The 23981-nt window shown below is 42.3% G+C and overlaps 1 protein-coding gene across 3 annotated transcripts in view; it reads left to right on the forward strand.

Annotated features, from left to right (window-relative positions):
• Positions 1 to 23981, forward strand: part of LOC101167031 (contactin-4-like) — a 204682-nt gene that overhangs the window by 176924 nt on the left and 3777 nt on the right. For 2 of the 3 annotated variants that reach the window (XM_023955099.1, XM_023955101.1), the window contains 10 exons: positions 9249 to 9424; positions 11514 to 11634; positions 12807 to 12965; positions 13903 to 14052; positions 14520 to 14590; positions 17606 to 17840; positions 20751 to 20866; positions 21907 to 22093; positions 22167 to 22279; positions 22359 to 22527. In XM_023955099.1, the coding sequence (XP_023810867.1) occupies positions 9249 to 9424; positions 11514 to 11634; positions 12807 to 12965; positions 13903 to 14052; positions 14520 to 14590; positions 17606 to 17840; positions 20751 to 20866; positions 21907 to 22093; positions 22167 to 22279; positions 22359 to 22527 (1497 nt within the window). The remainder of the gene's footprint in view (positions 1 to 9248; positions 9425 to 11513; positions 11635 to 12806; positions 12966 to 13902; positions 14053 to 14519; positions 14591 to 17605; positions 17841 to 20750; positions 20867 to 21906; positions 22094 to 22166; positions 22280 to 22358; positions 22528 to 23981) is intronic. The other variant, XM_023955100.1, reaches the window with a different exon arrangement.

Below are 23981 nucleotides of genomic sequence, written 5' to 3' on the forward strand. Positions count from 1 at the left end.
TCAACTTCTGCAAAGCCAGACGTGTCCCCCTGCGGGCCCGTCTAAAGTTAGATAGAGAGCATTTGGATGATCCAGAAGAGGACTGAGAGAATGTCCTATGGTCAGATGAAACCAAAAGTAAGAACTACACTTATCGTTATTGTAGGAGAAAGAATGCTGAGTTGCATCCAAAGAACACCATCCCTACTGTAAAGCATGGGGGTGGAAGCATCATGCTTTGGGGCTGTTTTTTTATAGCACAGGGACCAGCACGACTGCTGTGTGTAAAGGAAAAAATGAATGGGACCATGTATCGTCAGATTTTGAGTGAAAACCTCCTTCCGTCACCAAGGGCATTGAAGATGAAACATGGCTGGGTCTTTCAACGTGATAACTATCCAAACACACTGCCCCCTGGGTAACGAAGGAGTGCCTTCATAAAAAGTATTTTGAGGTCTTGCCAGTTTCCAGATCTCAATCCCATAGAAAATCTTTGGAGGGAGTTGAAAGTCCGTGTTGCTCAGCAACATCACTGCTCTAGAGGAGATCTAAGTGGAGGAATGGGCCAAAATACCAGCAACAGTTTGTGAAAACCTTGTGAAGACTTGCAGAAAACGTTTGACTGCACAGGTTTTTACAATTTTGGCTAAAATAATAATAATTAAAAAAAAAAACACTGTGAGAACTTTGTAAAAAGATCAAAAGCTGATCAATGTGGGACTTTAAAACAACAGAGAAATGCTACAAAATGTGGCTGCAGATATTGTAGATTTTGCGTCCTAAAGATTTTTTTCTCTTTTGCTTTTCCTCGTGTGGTTCATGATTGCAGCTTTCGCAGCATCTCATTGTGAAGGCGACAATATGAAAAATGGATTTCGTCTGGCAAAAATATCATTTCTTTCTCCAATTATCCCACCACTTGCTATAAAAACTGGATTACATTTTTCATCCTTGCACACAAACGTTTGATTTAGCGCCCTAAAACACATTGATTTATCATTATTCTACACAGCTTTCTCCACATTAGGATTTTTTTTTTTTATATACCAGACAAGACATCCCATAATGGAATTTTAAATAAGTCAAGGCCCGGCGCTGTCTTCGGTAAACCGCTATCAAGCAGCGTTTCCGTCCTTGTGCTGAATTATAAAAGAGCTACGTCTTGATTATGAATTTGAGCAGCAGTCGGGAAGACCGTTTCTTTTTCCGAACGCGGAGAAATACGAGCAGTTTACCTAGCGGAAAGCTCCGACGGTGTGAAATGTGCTTGTATTTTCATAAATGCATGCGTCTGGCTGTCCCTGGCTCCTCTTTTTCATTTGTCACACACTGTGAAATGGAAAAAGATGGAGGAGAACCTCCCCCCCGGCCAAACTGTGGGCGCAGCTCGATGGCTTAGATGGGATTTTCTAATCAAGCTGTGAGGAGACACATCCATGCAAGCGTTCGGCTGCGTTTGGCGTCGTCTGCTCTCCCTGCTGCCGATCAACAAATGTTTCCATGTATGATCTCTCGCCTTCCTGTCACAATTGATACTGTTAGCAGAATGGGATGGCGGTCATTGATATGCGCCCGCTTTTATTGGGGACAGAAGACCTGCTTAGGGATGGGGAAATTTGGGCTGCCGTATCCACCCTTATGGGAGACAATGACTTTGCCGATGTGAGTCCTGATATAAAACCAAACAAGCACCTGTCGGAACGCATCGAAAAGCTCCTGTTGTGGATGAGCTGCTGAGCAAACAGCCGAGGGGCCGTGGAGGCAGATGAGTCCTGCTAATGTCCCAATTATTCCAACACTAGAAGGATATTAGCAGATTAATTGCGTTTAATTACAGGAGCCCCCCCTGAATTTTGATGACACTGGAGATTGGCTGTTATGCTGCTTTCACATGTGATGTGAACGTGGCAGATGTCACAGTATTCTGATAGGCCACTAACCGCAATTTCTTCTCCATGATCAGTTTTCAAACGGTTGGTTCTTCCGTGAAATAAATGGGACGTCACCTAAACGTCACTAATCCGAGTCCCTAGTCCAAGTTCAGCCTGGTTGAACTTACAATGCGCGTTCAGTAGCTGCACGTTTTGTAGGTAGAGCCCAAAAACACTTAAAATAGTGCATGAACACAAGAGTTTTGATCATGGACTTAGACTTGTCATTGTCATTGTACGATGTGGACGTAGCTTGATAGTTATAGAAGGGTATTTTTGGGTGTCCCTGAAAAACTGTATCTGATATTAAGCCAACAAATGCCAAAAACATGAGGGAAGAAAATGTATCCCAATCGTATCTGTGAACATTCCTTCATCTGGGATCTCATTTTGAGGCGTTTCACACAGTTGTGGCTGTTTCGTACATTTGGCGCATTTTCCACGTATGAAATTTCAGTCTTTGGTGATAACGTAATTCCTAAGTGTTTCTTGTGTTTGTCATTCATCGATGTGCACAGATGTCCGTCGAGGGTTTCAGTCTTACGGTGAATTCGGTTTTCAGCTGTTCAGAATTTTTGGTCGGTTGAGAATTACTCAGTTTACGGATATTTTAGGTAGTTTAAACTCAATTGTTATGTAAATATTTCTCTCTTCTGTGAGACGCCTACGCAAATTCGTGGCTTTCCACGACCGTTCCAAATGAAATTTTTACTCATGTACTAAAGATTCACAACTTATATGAACAGCGCACGTATCACATTCAAATTCTGACACACGAACCACTAATGAATTGGATATAAACGGCCCACTGATCGCGCACGGTTCATTTTCTACGTTGATTTCCCTCTTCTTTGCGTGGTGTATTCGTACTTCTTCCGTGGTTTTAAAGTGGTTCATTCGTGATACATCTATAAGGTTTTACGTTAAGACGACAACTTTTTTCAATTTTTCCACGTTTTTCAACTAACATATGTCGGATATGGATTACTCTCAAAATAGTTAGTTGCACTCTGTTGCCATGGTGTTGTGTTGGTAGAATTATAACTGGGTAGTGATATTAGTGACATCTTCAATATTGGTCTCCATGTTTAAGCTAGCAGTAAACAGAAGACTCCCAGTAATGGGGAGGGAAAAGGGAGGCGGGGCGAATTTCTGATGAACTCCCGCCGCTCTGCCGAAACTATGTCCTAGGAAATTAACACAGGATTTTGGACTTTGGCTAAAAGCGACACAATCATAATTAACAAACCACGGGAAACGCTTTGAAAATAGATCAGAGGATGATCTGAGTGGGACTTTCAGACTTAGGATATTTAGCAAACGATTACATGTTCAGCAGATGTTCACGGATCTTTGGCTTCTCTCAGAGACCCACCATGAGCTTCACAAATGAGGCTCTTTGTATTCACAGCGGGGACATGAAGCAGACACTCATTTCTCTGCTCAGGATGAAATTGGTAATCCTCTAACTTTACATCCAGTGCCAGTGAGCAGGTCAAATTTTTAATTTGCACTCAGTTTATGACCAATTGCCTTCAAACGGCGCCGCCTTCACGTCGGGGCAGAATGCGGACGATCCCCGAGGGGCTGCCGACAGCGGGGGTCACCGGATCGTTAAAAAATCCATTACGTTTTTAGAGGTTTTGTGTGTCTATATACTGACCCTCTCTGCGGGCTCGGCGTGGCAGGAGGAGCACGCCATGAGGGATAAACTCACGACCTCCCTCCAACACCAGTTGATTTACAGCGACTCCAGAGAAGCTGTTTCCAGGGAAACCTGAAACAAACGACAATCCTTGTCGAGACTCTTAGACGCGTTTCAAATATAAAGGAATTAGATTCCACTAATAATTTAGGCAGAAAGTTCCCTTGCAAATCTTGTAAGATCATTTTAATTATAAAATAGACACATTCATCTGGACTTGTAGCCCTCTTTATATCTTATGGGGTCCAGATGACATTGTTTTTTTTCTTGTTGAATAAAAAACTTTGAATCTCACCCCGTGTTTGGAAAAAAAGAACCCCCACAAGAGATTTCAGTATCTCAGAGTTTTGCTGTGTCACAGAGGCAGATTTTTTTTATTGATTTTTGAGCAGAACTAAGTCACAACAGCCCTTATGGGTGGATAATTTTTTTTAAATCCGTTAGTGAATAAACATCCTCACCGTAAAGTATGTCACTTGATTGTCATGCAGAACAGCCAATCAAATGACTCGGATTTTGGAGGCTAAAGAATTTTGATGAGCACTTCTCTAGTAGTCATGACACACTTTGTTTTTGCTTTATACGCCCTATGATCCGAGGCACTTCATAGTCCAAAAATACAGTTTGTATAAATAAACTCCTCCTGTCCCCAAAACTACATACCCCCCTATAGTGACGGCAAAATCTGCCACCCCAAAGACCCTCAGCTAAAAAAATCAGTAGATTAAATGTATAAAATAAAATGAAAGTAGTGAGGTAGATGTGTTTTGGCTCCTTTCAACATCAGCTGTTTGACAAACACAAACATTTAGCTTTATAGACAAGAATTAGCCGTCGAGGATCCCTTTGCCTTTGTAACCCTTCCCTCATGACCGTTTAAGGAACTGCATCCTCTGAAGGAAAGGATTTTTTGACATGTTTAGTTGCTTCAGCGTTGCCTGAAAGAGCTGAGCATGGAAGCATGTAGATGTAAGGATTTAGCCTCTACAGCGTCAACAGAGCTCCCAGCACGGCTTAGCATTCTTTGTTTGACAAAATAGGATTTCAAGGGTCACACAGCTTAGTGAGAGATACGACCCTACTCACTGCTGTTCTCGCTGCTGTTTGCTCCCGTTTGGCTTTTGGAGATGTAAGACAGGGGATCATCTGATGCTTTTACACTCTGGGGGAAGAAATGGACCTAAATGTCACGCCATTCAACGCAGAACTCCAGCGCCACGCTTTGCAATCGAGCTCTGTCATCTGTGCTGAATGGCAGCAAACCATGTGAAATTAATGCAATGTGAGATTCCTGACAGCCACATAGAAAAATAATGAGCAGCCATCTGTCAGTAATCACCAGCAGGCTGCTGCAGATGTGCTGCACGGAGCGGGAACGGTGTTTATCTGTGAAGTGATGGAGTAGACGAGGTTTTCCTCGCCGGTCAATAACGGCCCCGAGAACGCTTCGAATTGACCGGCAGAAAATAAAGGAGCGGAGCTCAGAAAAAAGAAAAAAAAAACGTTTGTATCTGGTTGATAGATTTTTTTTTTTTTGTTGATTAGAAAAAACGCGACGGTGATTTGGTTTCTGCTGGGAGTCGGCTGGCGCGATGACACCGAAGTGCTTTGTCACCAAGGTTACAGCCAGTGACCTGTTTGGAGGAAAAGTCTTCAACTCGCCGCCTGATTTACGACTTTTTTCTGAGATTTAAACCTTGATCCATCCTTGTGAGCGGAGTTGATGATCTACGTTGTACTCCGTCAGCTTCAGCTTGTCTTTGCAGCTAAAAACCTCTTTATGTTCCCCCTGTGGGAGATTGGAAGGTGTGACAAAACATAAAATGTTGTAGGAAGTAATTTCCTCAGGGGGCGTGTCAACAGTTTTTGGGAGAAGCTAAGAGTCAACATGGTAGGTCATTGTAAACCCCCACCTACTGTCCCTGAAAACTAAGTAAACCGACTAGTATAAAATGTTGCAGTTCCCAAAATGACCACTGGAGGCTGGTTCCAGAAGAAAGCAATTCCCCATTGATTCTCTTGACTGATTTCTTTTTTTGCATTGGACAGGTTTTATTATTACAAAAACAGGTTATGTATTTTCAGGTAACCAAGGTGTCAATTTGTATAAACCGTTCTTCTTTTTTTTTAAAGTGGAAAAGTTTGAGGGGGGGGGGGGGGGTAGAAGAAAAATAAAAAAGAGAGAGGGGGAGAAAGTGAGGGGATACAAGTGCCGAGTTCCTAATTTGAATAGGTTATGATTTTGATGATCTGCTGGAAAGACAAATGTTACATCCAAAAGTGAAATTCTGACACTAAGATAAGCGGAAGATATCTGTCCATGCACGTGCACGTGCGGGTGGAGCTACACATGCGTGCTGCCGAAGGGAAGCATGTGATCATAAGGGGAACCAGATCCTCCGCAGCCCTACCAGCCAGACCAGGAGAGAGGGGGAGACCCCTGGACCAGGAGCGCCCCCGGCGACGGGACACACGCAGCCTGAGCATCAAAACTAAACGGTCATGCAGCGTGGTTTTGAAAACGTCTGGGAATTTTCATTTAGTCTATTTTGTTTCTATTTGATTATAAATTCGTCACATTTTTCTGATTGGGAGTTGGGTCAACCCATGGGGGGGGCACTTAACCGGTTCACCCATTTTGAAAACAACAATGTGGACAGACTAATCTCTTTTCTGCACCCGAACAACTTCAGGCTTTCTTTTTACACTATGTAGAACTTTTTGTTGTAGAATTTATGTAGCTTATTTATTGTAGCTATGTAGAATTTTCACAAATCTTTGATCCCTAGCAGATCTTTGTCATTCATTGGCCAGCAGATCCATTTCAATTTCTTACGAATGTTTGAACTTTCACAATTTAAACAAGAGGGAAAAGTCTTTAAATATTCATTTCTGTCTTATAAAAGTGCAATAAGTGTGTAGTGAGGAAATTCACAGCTTTGACATATATTTAATTGCTGTAAAAAAAAAAAAAAAAAAATTCTTTTTTGAACGTAACTCGCGATAAACGAGAGAAGACTGTATAAAAAACAAATCCAGAGCTTTTTTACTATTATCGTTTCCTGCTGTACACATCACCATGTTGTCACTTTCAGAATAAAACTACTCCCCACTAGCATAGCTGTGCGTCGCTAGCTCATTCTGTTTAATGGGATTAACGATATTTAGGTGTCAAATAAAGATTCCCACTGCGAGACATCTGCACTGAGACAAACATTTTCTCTTTAAATTATGGCGTTTAAATGGATTTTGCTCCAACACTTTGGCCTTTCTTCTTCAGGAAGGCTTAATTGGTTCATAAATTATGAGTCATGAGATGACTAACCGACAGCCGTGAGTCATGTTTTAATTAACTTCCCGAAAACGAGGTTTCCAAGAGAAAATATTGCAGCTTAACCGTGCTTTACTTATTTATTTATTTACTATTTTTATCAACGGCGTGTAAATGTTTGCATTATTTCGGAAGTTACTTCCTGCAGCCCCAAATGCTGGCAGACCTTTTCACAATAAGACGTAAACAGAAATAAAGTAATTCGGCAAAAACGATTCCACATTTGCAGAGTTCCAATTTGAGTACAAATGTTAATAAAATAAAAGATAAAAAATATTGATATAGAATTAAACATTTACAAACCTGCGCTAGGGGATCAATGCAGGTCTCTTTGTCACTTAATCTGCCTAATTCACAAACAATTTTGGATTATTCCAAAATTTCCTCCTTTTTTTTGTTTTTTTCATGGAGCATCCTTAAAAAGATGGTAGTGTTGGTATCTTTAGTAAAAAACAAACAAAAAAACTTTTAACTGCACATTCCTTGAACAATAACAAAAAAGTCACAGAAATGTAAAGTTTTAAATTAACGTAAACTCAAATAAATACAAAAGTCATTCACTATTACTAAATCATTTGATTTAAAGCTCAACTTTAAATTATTACTTTAAGAATTTTTTGCAGTCAGTCAGAAGAAAACATAACATAATTGACTTCTAATGAACTTTTTTAGCAACCACCAAAGAACAAATGTGAGCTCACTTGCGCCCTCTACATTTGCAGCTGAGGTACTACCTGCCCCACCCTTTGTCTTTTCAGTGCAGCTTCCTGCCAAATGCTAACAATAATTAGAGAAATGAGAAATATATGAACAGTTGTATGAGAAATGCTAATGTATAATAATATCTACAAATAAAAACATATTTAAAATTAAAAAAAATGTCACTGAACAGCAAATACACCAAAAAAGAAGCAATTCTGGTGATGAAAATGATTTAAATGTGATTAGACTCATGCAGAACTTGCATTAATAAGGCAGATAAATAGAAAAAGGTATATTTTACTATTAGTATACATCCCATGATGGCAGGTGAGGATGACTTTAAAAAAGTTGATATATTTTGGTCAGAGATCATTGCAAAAAATGAATAAAAGGGCAGCTGGGAAAATAGCATTTGCAGTTTTAATCGTTTTTTAAATTTACGGTGCATTTTATCCTACAGCTGGATAGCCCTGATATAACTCGCCATATTAGGTGTTTATGTAGCCTAACTTGCTGCTTCAATCAATCACAAATAATGATAACTGGTGTTTAAAAACAGTAAATTTTAGAAAACCATGATTGTTCAGATATATCGCTTTTGGGTGAATCATCTAAACATTTCAAACTGTATGACCATTTGTATCATTTTGATAAATGCATTTCTGAGATCCCATTGCATTGGCATGATTACAATTTTGCTAAAAAAAAAACCATTCAACATAAGTTGGTCCATGTTTTCTGCCTTGTAGTTTATCAACATTCCACTAGGGGCAGTAGAAGGGCGTTTCCTGCTCCTGGCTGCCTCCATGAAATCTTAAAAACACTTTTAGCAGAAAAGATTTGAGCAATTTTCAAAACTAATGTGTGGATCAAATTTGATACAGTGGGTTTTTTTCCTGAACACCCTGTTTTTACATCTTAAACTAAATTTGTTGGGAGCAAAAACTGATCAAATCACCCAAAAGAACCATAGTTGATAATCTTTATGTCCCATAAAGAAAATTATGCAGAAAAATGTGTTGTGGATTTCATCAAAGGGTTAGAAAAAACATCTAAATTCCAAAAAGTAAAAAAAAAAATTGTTTTGGTCAATTTTTAATGTAGTGTGATGTACATTCTTTTTTCCAACATACATTATTCAAAGTTTCTCAGCCTTTATTGTTATTTATTTTCTTCCTGCCCGCCTTCATGAACCCCCCCCTGTAATGTTTGGTAAACCAGATGAAAAGTCAGCATTTTGGCTTAAAACGCTAACAGACAAACTCTAAATGAAGATGTTGAAATGCACTCTCAATGAAGACTGCTCTTTCTGCCTGAACCTCAAAACGGCAACCGAGCAATATCATAGCGCCCCCAAGAGGGAGCAACGTGCTGCACACTCTGAGAACCAAGTCAGGTTTTCTGCTCTCACCTAGTATTGATGAAGCTGCAGGTTTGCCAACAGAGAGGTGCTGTTTCTGCTGTGATGGTGAGCGCCGCACGCCGCACACGGAGAGACGAGCTGAGGCCAAAGCTGGCTCCAGGTTTTTTTTAAGCTGCATCCCTGCGTGTGATCAGGCCGCTTACAAAATCACCAAATGTGTTCAACCGTGTGTTTCAGAGGCGAGCGTCATCACCACCCAGCCCTCCACGCTGGACGCCACGGTGGGGGAGAGCGTGGTTCTGCCTTGCCAGGTGAGCCACGACCCGTCGCTGGAGCTGAAGTTCACCTGGTTCTTCAACGAGCAGCTCATCCACTTCGGGAGCCACGACGGGTTTTTCGAGAAAGTGGGCGGTGTAAGTCTAAAAAACTTTTCAGTCTTGTTAGTCTAGAAAAACCAAATGAGAGGCAACAACCTTTACAGTCTGGACTGCAAAGATGTTACCATTTCAATCATTTAAAACTGTTCACCAGCTTAGCTTCAAATTTACAATATTTAACATAAATCAAGTTAGAAACACCAATAAACTGACTTGAATAAGATTTTTCCTATTTTTTATTCCAGAAATGTGATGTGTTTGTAAGGAATGGTGGACAGACTCGACCTGATCTTTGCTGCTGCTTGACTGAACAGTTCGTTTGTCACCAAAGAAATCACTGGCAACAGCAACATATCCTACAGTCTTTGAACACAACACTTCATAGCTCCTTTTATCCAATTAACGTATTTTCAACGGATTCTGGCACAACTGCAGAACCTTTGACTTCAAAATAAAATAGATATGCATTTATCAGGGCTTACCTGGAGTCTTTACTCAAACTGCAGATTTATTGTGACAACAAACCCGAGCTGCATATGTGGCGACTGACTCTAATGTCACAAAGATGCTACTAATAAAGTTTTTAAAATGGCAGTATCACAAATGATTTTATGTTTAGAAATACTGTTTTTTAAAGGCCCACTCCAATGGAAATTGTGTTTTAGTGTTTTAACATGTTCTTATGGCATTTTTCTAACGATGTTATTTTTTTATTTATGTTATTTAGAAAATCTTTGTGTTGCCGCCCACAACTAAGATGCAAATTTCGAATGAACTCCTGCCGCTCTGTCCTAGAAAACAACACAGGTTGTTGGATTTTGGTTAAAAACGGCATCATCATAAATAAAACACCACCGGGAAAGCTTTTTAAATACATCAAAAGTTGATCGGTGTGGGGCGTTAAGTAACTTTGGCTCTGAAAACCAGAAATATTTCATTAAAAAAAAACTATGTCAACTTTATCCTCGTACAAGCCTGTCCGTAAAAATGTTATTCGTCAATAAACAGTCTGTGGCCTAAAAAAGACTGTGGACCCTAATATAGACAATCTGATTTCCTTGATGAGTATAACTGTGCATCATCAGCATAGAAGTAGATTTTTATTCATTACTACCTAATGAACTCAACTTGATAATAATGTATAAATAATGTATTAATTCAATGAATCAACGCCACTCTGACCTTATGGGAGCCCCTCACATCGAATATATTGATCCCCACAGTGATTGAAGTGACTTCAGGTTGCGAGCTGACTGAAGATTCATCGGTTCCTTTCACGTGGTACATAATACATCCCGTCGCATTGCAGAGGGACTCTTTGCATCAGGTGTATTATTTATGGATGGAAAATTGCTGCCTTCGGTTGATTTTGATACCAACTTTACATGGAGACTCGGCAACCGCTCGCTGCCAGTCGATGGATGCGTTAGAAAGCCTGCAGCTCATTACGCTCCACTTTGCCTCATGTTTTTAGAAAAGTGCATTTGGTCTTTTTTTTAGGACCTACAGGCATAACAAAGGTTTTCTGTTTTCAATATTGTTTTTCTCTTGAAACATAATTTCACGTTAAACTCTAATTATTGAATCAGAGTTGATCTTCACTTCCCACCATTTGTCTTCCATCCCTTCTAGAAAATCTTGGAGCGACCGTGCCTCAGCTTTCAGTTGAAAAGCCAACCTGCCCGGCTGGCCTCTGATGAAATGATAATGTGGGAGTGGAAGCTGCAATTACAGAGAGACTCTCTTAAGAGGAGAAAAGGCTCCCTTAAAGAAAAAAAAAACTATCAGGCCAGCCATTAAGCTGCTCCACACAACATCCCACAATCCCAATCAACCTATTAAAGCAAATGCGTGTCTGTAATTACAGGATTGGGGGGAAAAATAGAGTGGTTCTTTTCTGTTTTGTTTGGAACCTGGAGAAAAAGGCTGCATGCGGAATAATGTATTCATTTCCTTTTTTTTTTACTTTGAGCTGGCTCAGTTCCCATGAGCCATGAAATGTCAGCATTGTTCTTGAATGACAATAGCTTGGTGGTGGTGGTGGTGGTGGGGGGGGGGGGGGTTGTGTTACCATGTTGCTCACGCAGGCCTGTGTCTTTGTGTGCATGACGGTGCTAAACGGCAGCAGCATTCGGCGGGGGACATTATGATACGAAATATCCAGCTGAAGCATGCTGGGAAGTACACGTGTGCCGTGCAGACCAAAGTGGACAGCATCTCCGTCGCCCTGGACCTGATCGTTAGAGGTGAGTTACATCGCTGTGGCTAAGACGGTTTTTGTACCCTCAACTCTGAATGTGTTGGTTTTGGTTTGTGCTGTTGCCTCATTTTTTGATAAAAGTTTCCCAACATGATCATAGACGTCCATCGTTGATGTTTGCGATGCTATGTTCACACCGCGGGCTCGGACAGGGGCGTTTGAGCGACCACTTCCAATCAAAAGTCTACGTTTACGCGCCTTTGTGGCTTCCATGTTCAAGACCCTCACGTTCACACGTCACTAGGAAATATTTTAGGTTAGTTTTCGGGCTTCACGCACAAAACGCGCTGCCATTGGACGCTAAAGTTAAACCTGTTGACCTTTGTCCAATCAGAGACGTGTGGGTAGCGTTTTTTTCAAAACACGGAAGTGCCATCTGTTTGAAAATCAATCATGAAGAAGGAGTTAATAGTTGTGTTTTCTGCCCGTCCAGATTTGTCTGACACCAAGTCTTTCATGACAGAATAGAGCTGTGAGAGAAAAAGCTTTGGAGGTTTAAAAGAAATAAACTTTAATACAGTTTTTGCAAACGCCAAATCGTTCAAACGCAATGCATTGTGGTCTACATTCGCCAATCTAGTAAGCATCAATACGCACTACGTTTTTCGCAGAGACTTTTGGGAAGTTTACAGGGTACTGGATTTTGGAATTTCAGTTTTGGACACCCCAAAAATTGGAACATCCTATACTGTATTAAGTAGTGAGTAGTGACAGAATTCAAAGTCAACCAAAAGTTTTCTATTTGAAGTGTTTTTTTGGTTGCTCTATAGGATTTTTTTTTTTGGGAAGCACGAGACTCAATGACTTAAAAGAATGTCTCTGTTGTTTTTCCCTTTAATAAATGTATACGTCTATTCTCTACTGATAATTCATATCACTTTTGGTGAAAAGTGTTAATGATTTTCTCTTTAAATGTTGCAAAAGTGATCATCAGCAAAGAATAGGATAATTTGGTTTGTTTTGTGCTCATTGATCTAACCTCACTAATGAAGAAATAGAAATGTTTGGCAAGCAGAAATATATTTCAGGAAATGTCCTGTCTACCGAAAGCTTCACACCAGCAAGCGTCTCTGCAGGTTCTGTATCCACTTCTTCACCTCCCTCCCTCTTTTCTTCATTTTTCTCCTCTCTTTGCTGTCTGGCCTTGCCATCCATCAGGTCCCCCGGCGCCCCCGACCCACATCCAAGTCGAAGAAATCACAGACACCACAGCCTCTCTGTCCTGGAGGCCCGGTCCCGATAATCACAGTCCAATTACAGCATACACCATCCAGGCCAGGACGCCGTTTTCTCTGGGGTGGCAGGCTGTCACCACGGGTGAGCTCTCTGGCCTCCCTCAGTCACACAAAGGGGGGCCGCTCTTCACTCCGCCTCCGGAATATTACAGATGTAATTTTTACACCAGAAACCGCCTGCCACACAGTAGCACCAGGATCATTGACTGCTATTTTATCCGGCTCCTGGGAGCTCTGAAACACAGGATGGCGTCCTGATGACGAAGCAGGTTGCCAAGGATGTAATTTGATCCTGTAGCTACACGGCTCGGGTTTTTTTTTTTTTCTTTTCTCCCCTCATCCTCTTTAACTGCACCCTTAGTATTCACGCTTTACTGCTATAATGCGCTTGCATCCACACTGTATACTTTGCTGTGGTGATATTTTTGTGAATTAGAAGCCCTTTTCCTGAACAGCAGGATCGTTTTTCTGGCTTCATTGACTTGCAGCAGCTGGGTCCTTGGTTCAAAACATAAAATGACTTTGTAGGCAAACGAAACTCCTAAAAACGAAGTTTCTGTCAGTTTGATGGAGTCCCCTTAGTCCTTCTCAGTTCAGTAACTTACCTGCTTTTGTTCATTGTGCGCTTTGGTAGGCTTATTTTTTGCAATATGGGGCGGACCGGAGTATAAGGTGCACCGTCAATGAATGTCCTATTTGGGAACGTTACCTTGTTTGTAATGTGTTTACTTGTTTGTAAAAAACAAAACAAAAAACCAGACATTTTGACAGAGCGCCGTGTACCTTTCAAAATCACTTCCACATCAATATGCACAATCAAAACTATTCCATATGGCGCTCCGGATTATGTTGTTTTTGTAAAAAAATTAAAGCTTTTAAGTGCGGCTTAGAGTACTGAAAACTACGGGACCTGCTTTGTACATTTTCCTGCATTGTGGCCTTGTTCTGGATCTTCTGAGCGATGGCCCGCACTCATGGATCGCTCAAACCTAAGGCGGCACTCTGTGTTTTCATGCCAGTTCCAGAGGTGGTGGGGGGCCGCCAGCTGACAGCCGTCGTAATAGACCTGAACCCTTGGGTGGAATACGAGTTTCGGGTTCTGGCGAGCAACAGAATTGGGACGGGCGAACCCAGCAAGCCTTCCAAACAAGCAAGAACAAAGAGTACCTGTACGTACCAGACTCCGCTATCCAAATGTCCAAGATTCAACAAACTGTTTTTCTGTAATCTTCTGCTGGAGGATTAGTTTAATAATAAATATATTAATAAAAGAAAATAAGATTTTGTCAGGAAATGTGTGCTGAGCAAATGGCCCAAAAACCTAAAAACAATAACACTTAAAAATGCTTGTTGGCTAATAGATGTGAAAATGATCAAACGTCAACATTATCTTGGCCAAACATTTTGTGGGTAAACACTTGGTCAATCCTTATTCAGACTAAAAAAAACTGTTTTCAAGGTTAAAGCCTTAGTCCTTTTAGCTCAGCGCTCTGACATTTCTGATGAGGTGCCGTAGATTTCTGTTTGTCATTGGGGGGAAAGAAGAAGAAGAAGAAGAAGCAGCAGCAGCAGCGGAGAAAGCGATGACATGTTTCTTCTGTGACCACGCTTCAGCTGATCTGTCTTCTTCCTGCAGCTCCGAAGGTCACACCAGCTAATGTGAGCGGAGGCGGAGGCAGTCGCTCCGAATTAGTCATCACATGGGAGGTAAGCAGGCTTCTGCTCAAGAACCCCCTCCCTCTTTTCACCAATCAAGAAGCCAGCCAGGCGTCATTACTTTTCTTGGGTTCGAGTCTCTGTTTCATTAATAACAAGTGAGCGGCTTAATGTATGGCATTTCATTTTTTAGGAAACAGGGAGGCAATAACGGCTGCTGTCACCCAGGGAAAAAGAAAAATGCTTTTGAGGTTTCAATAAGATAATTAAACTCAATGGTTCTGTCAGACTCAGCTTTTTTTGTTCTTTTTTTTTGTACAAGATTATTCGCCATTTTTTTCCTTTATGTCCTTTGCCCCCCCCACCCCCCCCACCCCCCCACACACACCTCCCTCTTCCTATTTATTCCTGTTTCTATCAACTGAGCTTCAAAAGCTTGTATTTTCAAGCCACTCAGAATCATCCGGCTGCCAAATGCTGATGTTTCAACACACTTCAGGCGTAATGGCCGCTTTACAAAGCTGACATTTGTCTGGTAAAATCTCCCTGAGAACTTTTCTTTTGTCACAAAAACACAGATGAAGAGTTTGTTTGTTTTTTTCTTGCGCAAAACACAAAAGTCTGTTTTTGACTGATAGCAAAGCTGGAGTCAACGCAGAAAACAAGAAGTGATAATTTAAAAAAAACAGAATCTAGGATGTAGCATGGATGCTTAGATTTAATATTTGCTAAACTTGTTACCAAAAAAGAGATTTTTAAAAACATTGAATTTAGATCAGATAAGGAAATAGTGTTATTTTATATTCTTTCTCTTTTCAAAGTACATAACTTTATGTTAAATGTCAACATGTTTCTTTTACTAAATGAATTCGCTTTTAGAACTTTGATTATTTTTAGATATTTAACGTAAACTTTTATTTCATGTCTGGAAATTTTTTAAATTATATTTGATCTATTAACTTCTATATTTTTTGCCAAGATATGCTTTTTGGATAACGCCCTCACTCCATCATTCTGCTTTAAAAACACTTTCATAAAATGTAATTTAGGCTTATGTGAACAAAAGAAACGTTTTAAAATTACGTACATAAATTTAAATTAGTACACTTAAATACACATTCAGAAAATTTTAACTTTTAATATTTCTTTTTATTTATATTTATTTTTTCTGCTAACTATTTTTTTTTAACAAAAAGTAGCTATAAAAGCCTATTTTTTCAGCTAATTTGCTTCTGCATGTTAGCAGCTTGTTTAGGATTTTTAGCTAATGTTAGCAAAACCTGCACATACACTGACCAAAAATATAAACACAAACTTTTGTTATTGCTCCCATTTTTTATGGTAAGAACTCAAAGATGTGAAACATTTTCCACATACACAAAATAACCAGTTTTCTGAAATATTGTTCACAAATCTGTCTAAATCTGTGATAGTGAGCACTTTTCCTTTGCCAAGACAATCCATCCCACCTCACAGGTGTGCCATATCAAGATGCTGATTAGACAGCATGAATATTGCACAGGTGTGCCTTAGACTGGCCACAAGAAAAGGCCACTCTGAAATCTTCAGTTTTGTTTTATTGAGGGGGTGAGTGAGGTCGAGACCTCGATGAGGACGACGAGCCTGCAGATGAGCTTCCCTGAGATGGTTTCTGACAGTTTGTGCAGAAATTCTGTGGTCATGCAAACCGATTGTTTCAGCAGCTGTCCAAGTGGCTGGTCTCAGACGATCTTGGAAGTGGACATGCTGGATGTGGAGGTCTTGGGCTGGTGTGGTTACACGTGGTCTGCGGTTGTGAGGCCTGTTGGATGTGCTGCCAAATTCTCGGAACCGCCTTTAGAGACGGCTTATGGTGGAGTAATGGACATTCAATTCCCTAGCAACAGCTCTGGTGGACATTCCTGCTATCAGCATGCCAATTGCACGCTCCCTCAAAACTTGCGGCATCTGTGGCATTGTGCTGTGTGATACAACTGAAGATTTCAGAGTGGCCTGGTGGGATGGATTGTCTTGTCAAAGGAGAAGTGCTCACTATCATAGATTTAGACAGATTTGTGAACAATATTTCAGAGAACTGGTTATTTTGTGTATGTGGAAAATGTTTCACATCTTTGAGTTCATACCATAAAAAATGGGAGCAATAACAAAAGTGTTGCATTTATATTTTTGGTCAGTGTAGTTGTGTTTTAGGTGTTTTTGGTACAGTTAGAATGTTTTTTGTGTACTATACAGTTGACTGTATTATTGCCTGTATTATGTGACCTTATTAGTTTTTTAAATTCATTAACATTTAGCTGCTGACTTAGCCTTTAAGCAGCTATTTAGTTGCATGGTCTTTACAGCATCTCATTTAGCATTTTGGTGCCAGTTTAGTCATTTTTGTTTCAGAAAAATGTTCTGATTTTTCTTTACTTACACTTAAGCTGATTTTATTAAAATTCAAAGTTTTAGTTTTACATGAAACAAAGTCTGTAAATTTTTAAATTATCAGTAACATTTTCCTATAATTATACATTTAAAAAGTTAAGTATTTGAAATGCTTTAGTTACATTTTTTGCTTTGTTCATTTATTAGCCTTTAAGCTAATTGCTGATTTTGTTAATATAATATAACATTTAATGTAATTTACCTTTTTTCTTGTTTTGCGCTATACAATAAAACTGAATTGAATTGAATATTTCAGCCTTCTACCATCCCAATAGCAGCATTTTTCCTTTTAAAAAGGCTACTTTGAATTAGAAAATATTATGTTCTGGTGTCTTCAAATGTAGAGAGAGTTTGTGTCTGGAGGTTTCATAAAAGGTGTTGCCTGAGTTAACATGCTTTCTGAAGAGTTTAGTTTGAAACAATTCTTCATCTTACTATGCTAAAAAACTGTGTTTTTGTGAACGAGTGTATCTCTGAAAAGACTAAAGTGTTCTGTCTACTGGAACGAAGTTAGAACCGTGTGGAGCTTGTCACCAGACTTTCTGACATCGTGCTGAGTGTTCTGCATAGTGTCTCCACTGAGTTATGGATGTATGGAACCAGAAGGTTTGAAGCTCGGCTGTGTTGTTGTCCCTGCAGCCCGTTCCAGAGGAGTTACAGAACGGACCGGGATTCGGCTACGTGGTGGCTTTTCGACCCCACGGCGCCACAGGCTGGATGCAGGCGGCCGTTCCTTCCCCCGAAGCATCCAGATATGTCTTTAAGAATGAGAGCATCCAGCCCTTCTCGCCCTTCCATGTGAAAGTTGGAGTTTACAACAATGAGGGGGAGGGACCCTTTGGACCTGTTATCACCATCTACTCTGCTGAGGAAGGTCCGTGCGGTCTCATATCATGCACAGTGTGGGCAACAGTTCCACCTACTGTTTGCATAATTTCCGTGGAGTGAGATCTTGTCAATTTCTACCTTGCAGCTTTTTTTCCTGTGTAACTTTTTATTGAGTGAAATTAGTGGATTGAGTGAAGGACAGAAGGAGGTGACCAAAGAGCCATATGCGCCCCCCAAATCTCAGGACAGGAATTCCAATGACTGCCTTAAAGATGGGCCTAAACTGTTTTAAAACACTCCTTTTTTTTACTGCATTAAAGTATGCCCCCTACAAGCCTTTGTCAGTTTGAAGTTAAAAGGTTCAAGTCCGATTAGATGTCGCACGACTGAGAAAATTATTCTCCACATTTGACCTATCCCCTGGAGGGGCTGCAGGTCGGTGTTTAGTCGTGTAACCTCCTTACCCAACCCCTTAACCCTGAATGTCAATCAAAGACACATTGGACACCATTTTTAGAGTCTATACTGTGACCCGATTGTAGATTTGAACCCATCACTTCCCAGTTTCCCATGCACTCTACAACTAGCCCACTTTTTTTTTTTTTTTTTTTTTTTTTTTTTTTTTTTTTTTTACCTTGTCCTGTCCAACAGCTGGGCAAACAGATGAGAGCTGAGGGCCTCTTGTGTTGGACATATTTTACTTTAACAAGAGGGGTTATTAATCTTCAGACAAACCAAAGGTATGTCTGAATAAACCCCTTTTGTAATTGAGGCCAAACTTTATTAATTTTAAACATGTTTGAAGATCTTTGGTGTTGGACCGGACGGAAAAGGAAAGAGGGGAAGAAGAGAGAGGGACGTTAGAGAGAGGGGGGGAAGGAGGGTGATAGTAGGAGGGGAAGGGGGATAAGACCATGAAGCAGCATAGAGCAACAAGTTTACTGGTTGTTAATCACCATGGTAAGGCTCAAATGCAGTACAAAAAGGGCGGAGCCTGTCCACACACACACCCAAGTGTCAAACACACCTGCTAGTTGCAAAAATGTCCATCTGTCGACATGTACACAAAACAGATAGTGCTCACACGCATACTTATGCCTTAAAACCAACTAGTGTGAAACATTTCAGTCATTCAGTCACGCAAACCGCCAGTGCAAAGGTGAGCCAACACCCGTGCTCAGGTGAGTGCTCATGTTCTTCTAATATGGATGGTGGAATGTGTAAAGAAGGAAGGAGAGCGCCCAGCCATCCCCACCCCAAGACCCCCACCGCAGCAGCAGCGGCAGCCGGAATCCCCCCCACGCCACACGGAAACCGGCAGGGAACAACCGCCGCCCGGGCGACCAAGCCCGCCACCCAGGCCAGGGCCAGCAGGACCGCCGCAAGGCCCCCCAGAGCCAGAGAGCAGGGAGGCACAGAGGGAAAGAGAGGGCCGCCCCAGCCCAACCAGGAGAACAGCCCCCCCGCCGCGCCGGGAGAGCCCAACGCAGGGCCCCACCGGAGAGGGACGCCCACAGCCCCAGATGAGCACCCCACCACCACCCAGGAGTTCCGGGCATCCCCCCGCCCCAACCCCAGGTACGAGCCAGGACCCCCCAAGGGAGACCCGCCCCGCACTCCAGGCAGCCATCCGCCCGGCCCACGGTTGGTCCAGGGAGGAGCAAGGCAGGGGCCCGCCGCCCCCGCCCAGGAGGGGGGAACCCCGGGGAAAAAAGAGGGCCCACAAGGGGTGTTGTAAATATGGCCCGACCAGGCTCGGCCACAGTTGGAAGTTAGGCGGGGCCCAGCGCTCAGGAGCAAGGACCAGAACCCACCCCCCAGGGACACCAACACCCCCGGCTCAGATGTAATGTGAACCCCCCCACCGCGCGGAGAGAGCACCGCCGGGCCCAGGAAGCCGGCACCCCGGGGACACGGCCGCCGCTGCAAAGGGGCCCGTACCCCCCACCAGGGAAGAGGCAGGGGACAGATGGTCCTAGGTCCCACCTTCCTTGCAAAATGTGTGTGCGTATATGTGTGTTTAAGAGGCTGTGTGTGTTTATGTTGGGATGTATATATTGAGGGGGGAGGGGTGTGTGACAACTAGCCCACTTAACTGCAGCTAAACTATTTAAAGAAGCCAAGGTCCACTTCTGGACCACCATAAAATAAGACCTTAGTGTCGTTGGTTAAACGTAAACACACTTTAGCACTGCAAAAAAAACTGTGTCTGTTATCGCCATGAAAGGCGAAAGTTTAATTTTGAAAGTAAAGACATTACATCATGTCTTTCACAAGGACTCTGTGAGAAAGGAGGCGGCATGGGGCCTTAATGCTGAATAGCGGGACAAATGGCTCCTCCGGGAGCCAGGGGGGAGAAGGGACCGGACTCACAACAGAGACGATGTAAACTAACTGATGGGGGCCAGCAGCGATGACCAGATGTCAATCTTGTGTTTCCGGTCACTGTGGCTCCAGATGGGGAGATGGCATTGATGCTGCACAAAACTTATCATGGCGTTGATAGCACCGCAGCAACTCCCAGACCTGTGTATTGACTAATTGCGGTTAATGGTGAGAAGAATACAACAGTGTCGTCTACATTTGTGACCACGCCAAAGATTTTCTAAAAAACAAAAAACTGTATAGGTACTAGTCCTTTTTTAATCTAGGATAATATCACAGTTATTTTTAATTTCATGCTACTGAAGGACTATTATATTATGTTTTTGGAACAAAATCAGGTACAAAAAATGGAGGAAATGCTTCTTTTTTAAGTGAATGTTGCTTTAATTGCTTTCAAAGCTTCCTCGTCATAAAGCATAGAGATCCAACCTAAAGTGGGGCTCTGGTAACACTGGACCCCTGCAAACAACCCCCCCCCCCCTCCCCCCCTCTCCTTTGCTGCTGTTTTGATGCTCTCCCTTTGAGGTGTCATCAGAGCCAACTGATTCTCTCAAATCTTTTTCAATTCCAGAGCCTGGCCGAGCTCCCACCAGAGTCCGCGCCAGGAGCCTCTCTGCCGCGGAGATCGAGGTTTCCTGGAAAGCTCTTCCATGGAACGCCAGCAAGAGGAGGGTGCTGGGCTACGAGGTGAAAAAACTAAAAAAAGCCATGTCAGGGCGTGCGTGCAGATGGCAAAGAAAACGCTGTTAAACCGTGTTCCTCTCCATTATTGATGAGCGTCTCAGCCTCGTGCACCTTGGGCATACGAGATTATAGCTTCCTGCATGCATAATGGTTGGGCTTAGCCAGTGGCTTTCCCTCTGCTTCCTCATTGCTTACACAATTCAGTTCAATTCGTTTTTATTTCTATAGCCCAATATTACAACAATAGTCGTCTCAGTGGGCTTCATACAGGTGATTGCATAATGAAGATTAAATCATAAAGCATATAAAGTCACAGAATTCAATAAGTAATGGCGTAACTGAACTAAACTTAGACATTCCTTCTTGGTAAGGAAAAACTCCTAGAAATATAACAATTCCGGGTAAAAAAAAAAAAAACTCAGAGTTGTCCGCATGAAGGAGGGATTCTATTCCAGGATGGACAGGTGATGTACCAGAACTCTTAAGAGAAGAATTAGCTCATCAACGCTACAACTACATGTTTGATAGTCCAGTGGATGGACTTCATCTAGATGGAATTGGGGGATGGCCGGGGCCGCTGGATGAGCCAGAGGTGAGCTCCACGGCCTAAGCTCCAGCACTGTGACCTCCCTGATAGAGCAGGCCTCTGCCAGAGAGACTTTAGCTTCTGATCCACACAAAAATGGTTTAGTACCCAGTTTGTTCTTTTCATTTAAATTCAGGTCATTATTAAAGCTCAGAGAAGCTGTGTTTTTTGTTCTTGAAAGATTAAATCATGGAGAGGTACCCAGGTGTTTCTGTCCTTTCTTCCCTTTTTGTTGACTGTTTTTTTTTTTTTTTTTACAACCTCAGATTTACTGATTGCAACAGAAAGAGGGCTGACACCCCCCTAATGCTTGTTTTCAAGCCTGCTCACGTCTCTCTTCCAGTCGAGTTCACCCGTCAGCGTTTCCGGCGTGCGCCTCGATGGCAGGGAGCCTTTCAAGGTGTCTGCCGCCTTTCTGATTCTGTCGCCTCGCCGTTTTGCCTTGTTGCTTTTTCAGCTGAGGTACTGGAGTAAAAGCGAGCGCGAGGACACGGCCAGCGTGCAGAGGACCGTCGGCAATCAGACGTCCAGCATCATCCGGGGGCTGAGGGGCAGCACCTCCTATTACATCTCCGTGAGGGCGTACAACACGGCGGGAACGGGACCCCCCAGCGGCACAGTCAACGTCACCACCAAAAAGCCGCGTACGCATCTGCCGCCACAGCCGCCAACTCCGCCTGGCGTGCTCTCGAGCTGACCGTTCTTCTCTCCTCGCAGCTCCCAGTCAACCGCCGGACAAAGTGATGTGGAACACGTCCAACTCAAAGATCATCGTGAACTGGGAGCAGGTCAAAGCTCTGGAGAACGAGTCGGAGGTGACGGGCTATAAGGTAAACTCACCGCAGCCTGTTTATTTTCTCTCACTGACGGATGCGGATTCACAGACTGTGGCTTCACCCCCACCCTCAGGTTCTCTACAAGAAGAACCGGCACAGCCGGCCCAGCGTCATGGAAACCAACACCACCTCTGTGGAGCTGGCTCTCCCCACTGATGAGGATTACATCATTCAGATTAAGCCGTTCGGCGAGGGCGGGGACGGCAGCAGCAGCAGGCAGATCACCATCCCAAAGACAGCAGGTCAGTGGGGAAACAGGGTGCTGTCACAAAGTATTTAACGATAACTAAGCATGTCCTAACGTAATGAAACGCTGACCAGAATACATCCAAAATGTAGTTTTAAATATTAATTTTGTTTATTTGGAGACTAAAAGGAAAGCAGTCCCTACCCAGTTCTATGTGGAAAAGGGTTTTGCCCCCCTGTGGTCTTAAGAACCATCCTTTGTCTGTGGGCAATCAAAGCTCCTTTCAGAATTCACATTCTTTAGATCAGTGGTCCCCAACCCCCGGGCCATGGACCAGTACCGCCGGGTCACTTGGTATCGGGATTCATAGCAGAGAAAAGAAAAACGATTTTACATTATTTACGTTTTTTATCATTAACTGATGCTGAAGGAAGTTTGATTTTGGAAATCTCCACCACATCGATTTATGAGTTACTCTTGACGTTCATCTGGGTCTGCCTCCAATGTTATGAGGACTTTGCTAATAAAGTTTCCCAAACACGGTGGATTCATGTTTATTTTTATGTGTAGAAAACATCTGTTTTGTGCCGGTGGTATTATTTTATTTTGCATTTGTCCACCACACCTCAGAAATCTGGTGAGGATGAAGTTGGCCTCTTGTTTTTTAGCTTCCACTTTTGTGGTTTAGGGTTAAGGAAAAATGATCACATTGCCATAGATTCAACACAAAATCTAGTGAACAAGAAAATAAAGTTCAAGCAAGCATTTTACAGAGGATGAAAATTAACTTTACCCTCAAAAGTTAAGGGAAACTGGAAGCTCCTAATCAGATGCTAACTTCATCGCCATACAATCCAGTCCAATGCCTTGAATCGAATTTCCCGCATCAGTGACTCTTTGGGATCATGGAATAAAATATCAACCACATTTTTGATGTCAGTTTCTACATTCTAGAAAGTTCCTAGGAAATCGATTATTCTGAGTCGGTGGGCTTTTTTCTGTCTCTATATTGATCAATCATGAACACTTGGTCCAATTGGATCAATAGACGTTGGTCAATCTCTATTGGTTAAGTTATAAACTTTGACCTAAACATAATCGGCTCCTGGATCGTGGCTCTGTCTTTATTCGTCTTAACCCTTAGTCCCAGCTCTGCTTTCGGTTGACTATGTGCGGTCAAACAATGCCCAAACCTTAGTGAGGCTGTAGCGCATAGTCATGCTAGATTTTTTTTAACGGGCATGCTGCGAATAACAGGTTGTAGCTCAAACTTATACAACATGCCAGGGTAAAGTAAGGGTGAGACGCAGGCGTGTCGTACCAATTTTTCTCTGTTTCAGCCCACCTGTGCAATGCTCAAAAGAGCTGTTCATGTGCTAAATGTGTTCTCCTTGCGTGCAGTCTGACTGTTAGAAATGAGAGGATCAGGGCGTAGTCTGTGTTGGCATCCTACGTATCACCGCAAGGCAAGGCAAGTTTATTTGTATAGCACAATTCGTACAGAAAGTA

This window comes from Oryzias latipes, chromosome 5 (genome assembly GCF_002234675.1).
Source record: "Oryzias latipes chromosome 5, ASM223467v1".
NCBI classification, from domain to species: domain Eukaryota; kingdom Metazoa; phylum Chordata; class Actinopteri; order Beloniformes; family Adrianichthyidae; genus Oryzias; species Oryzias latipes.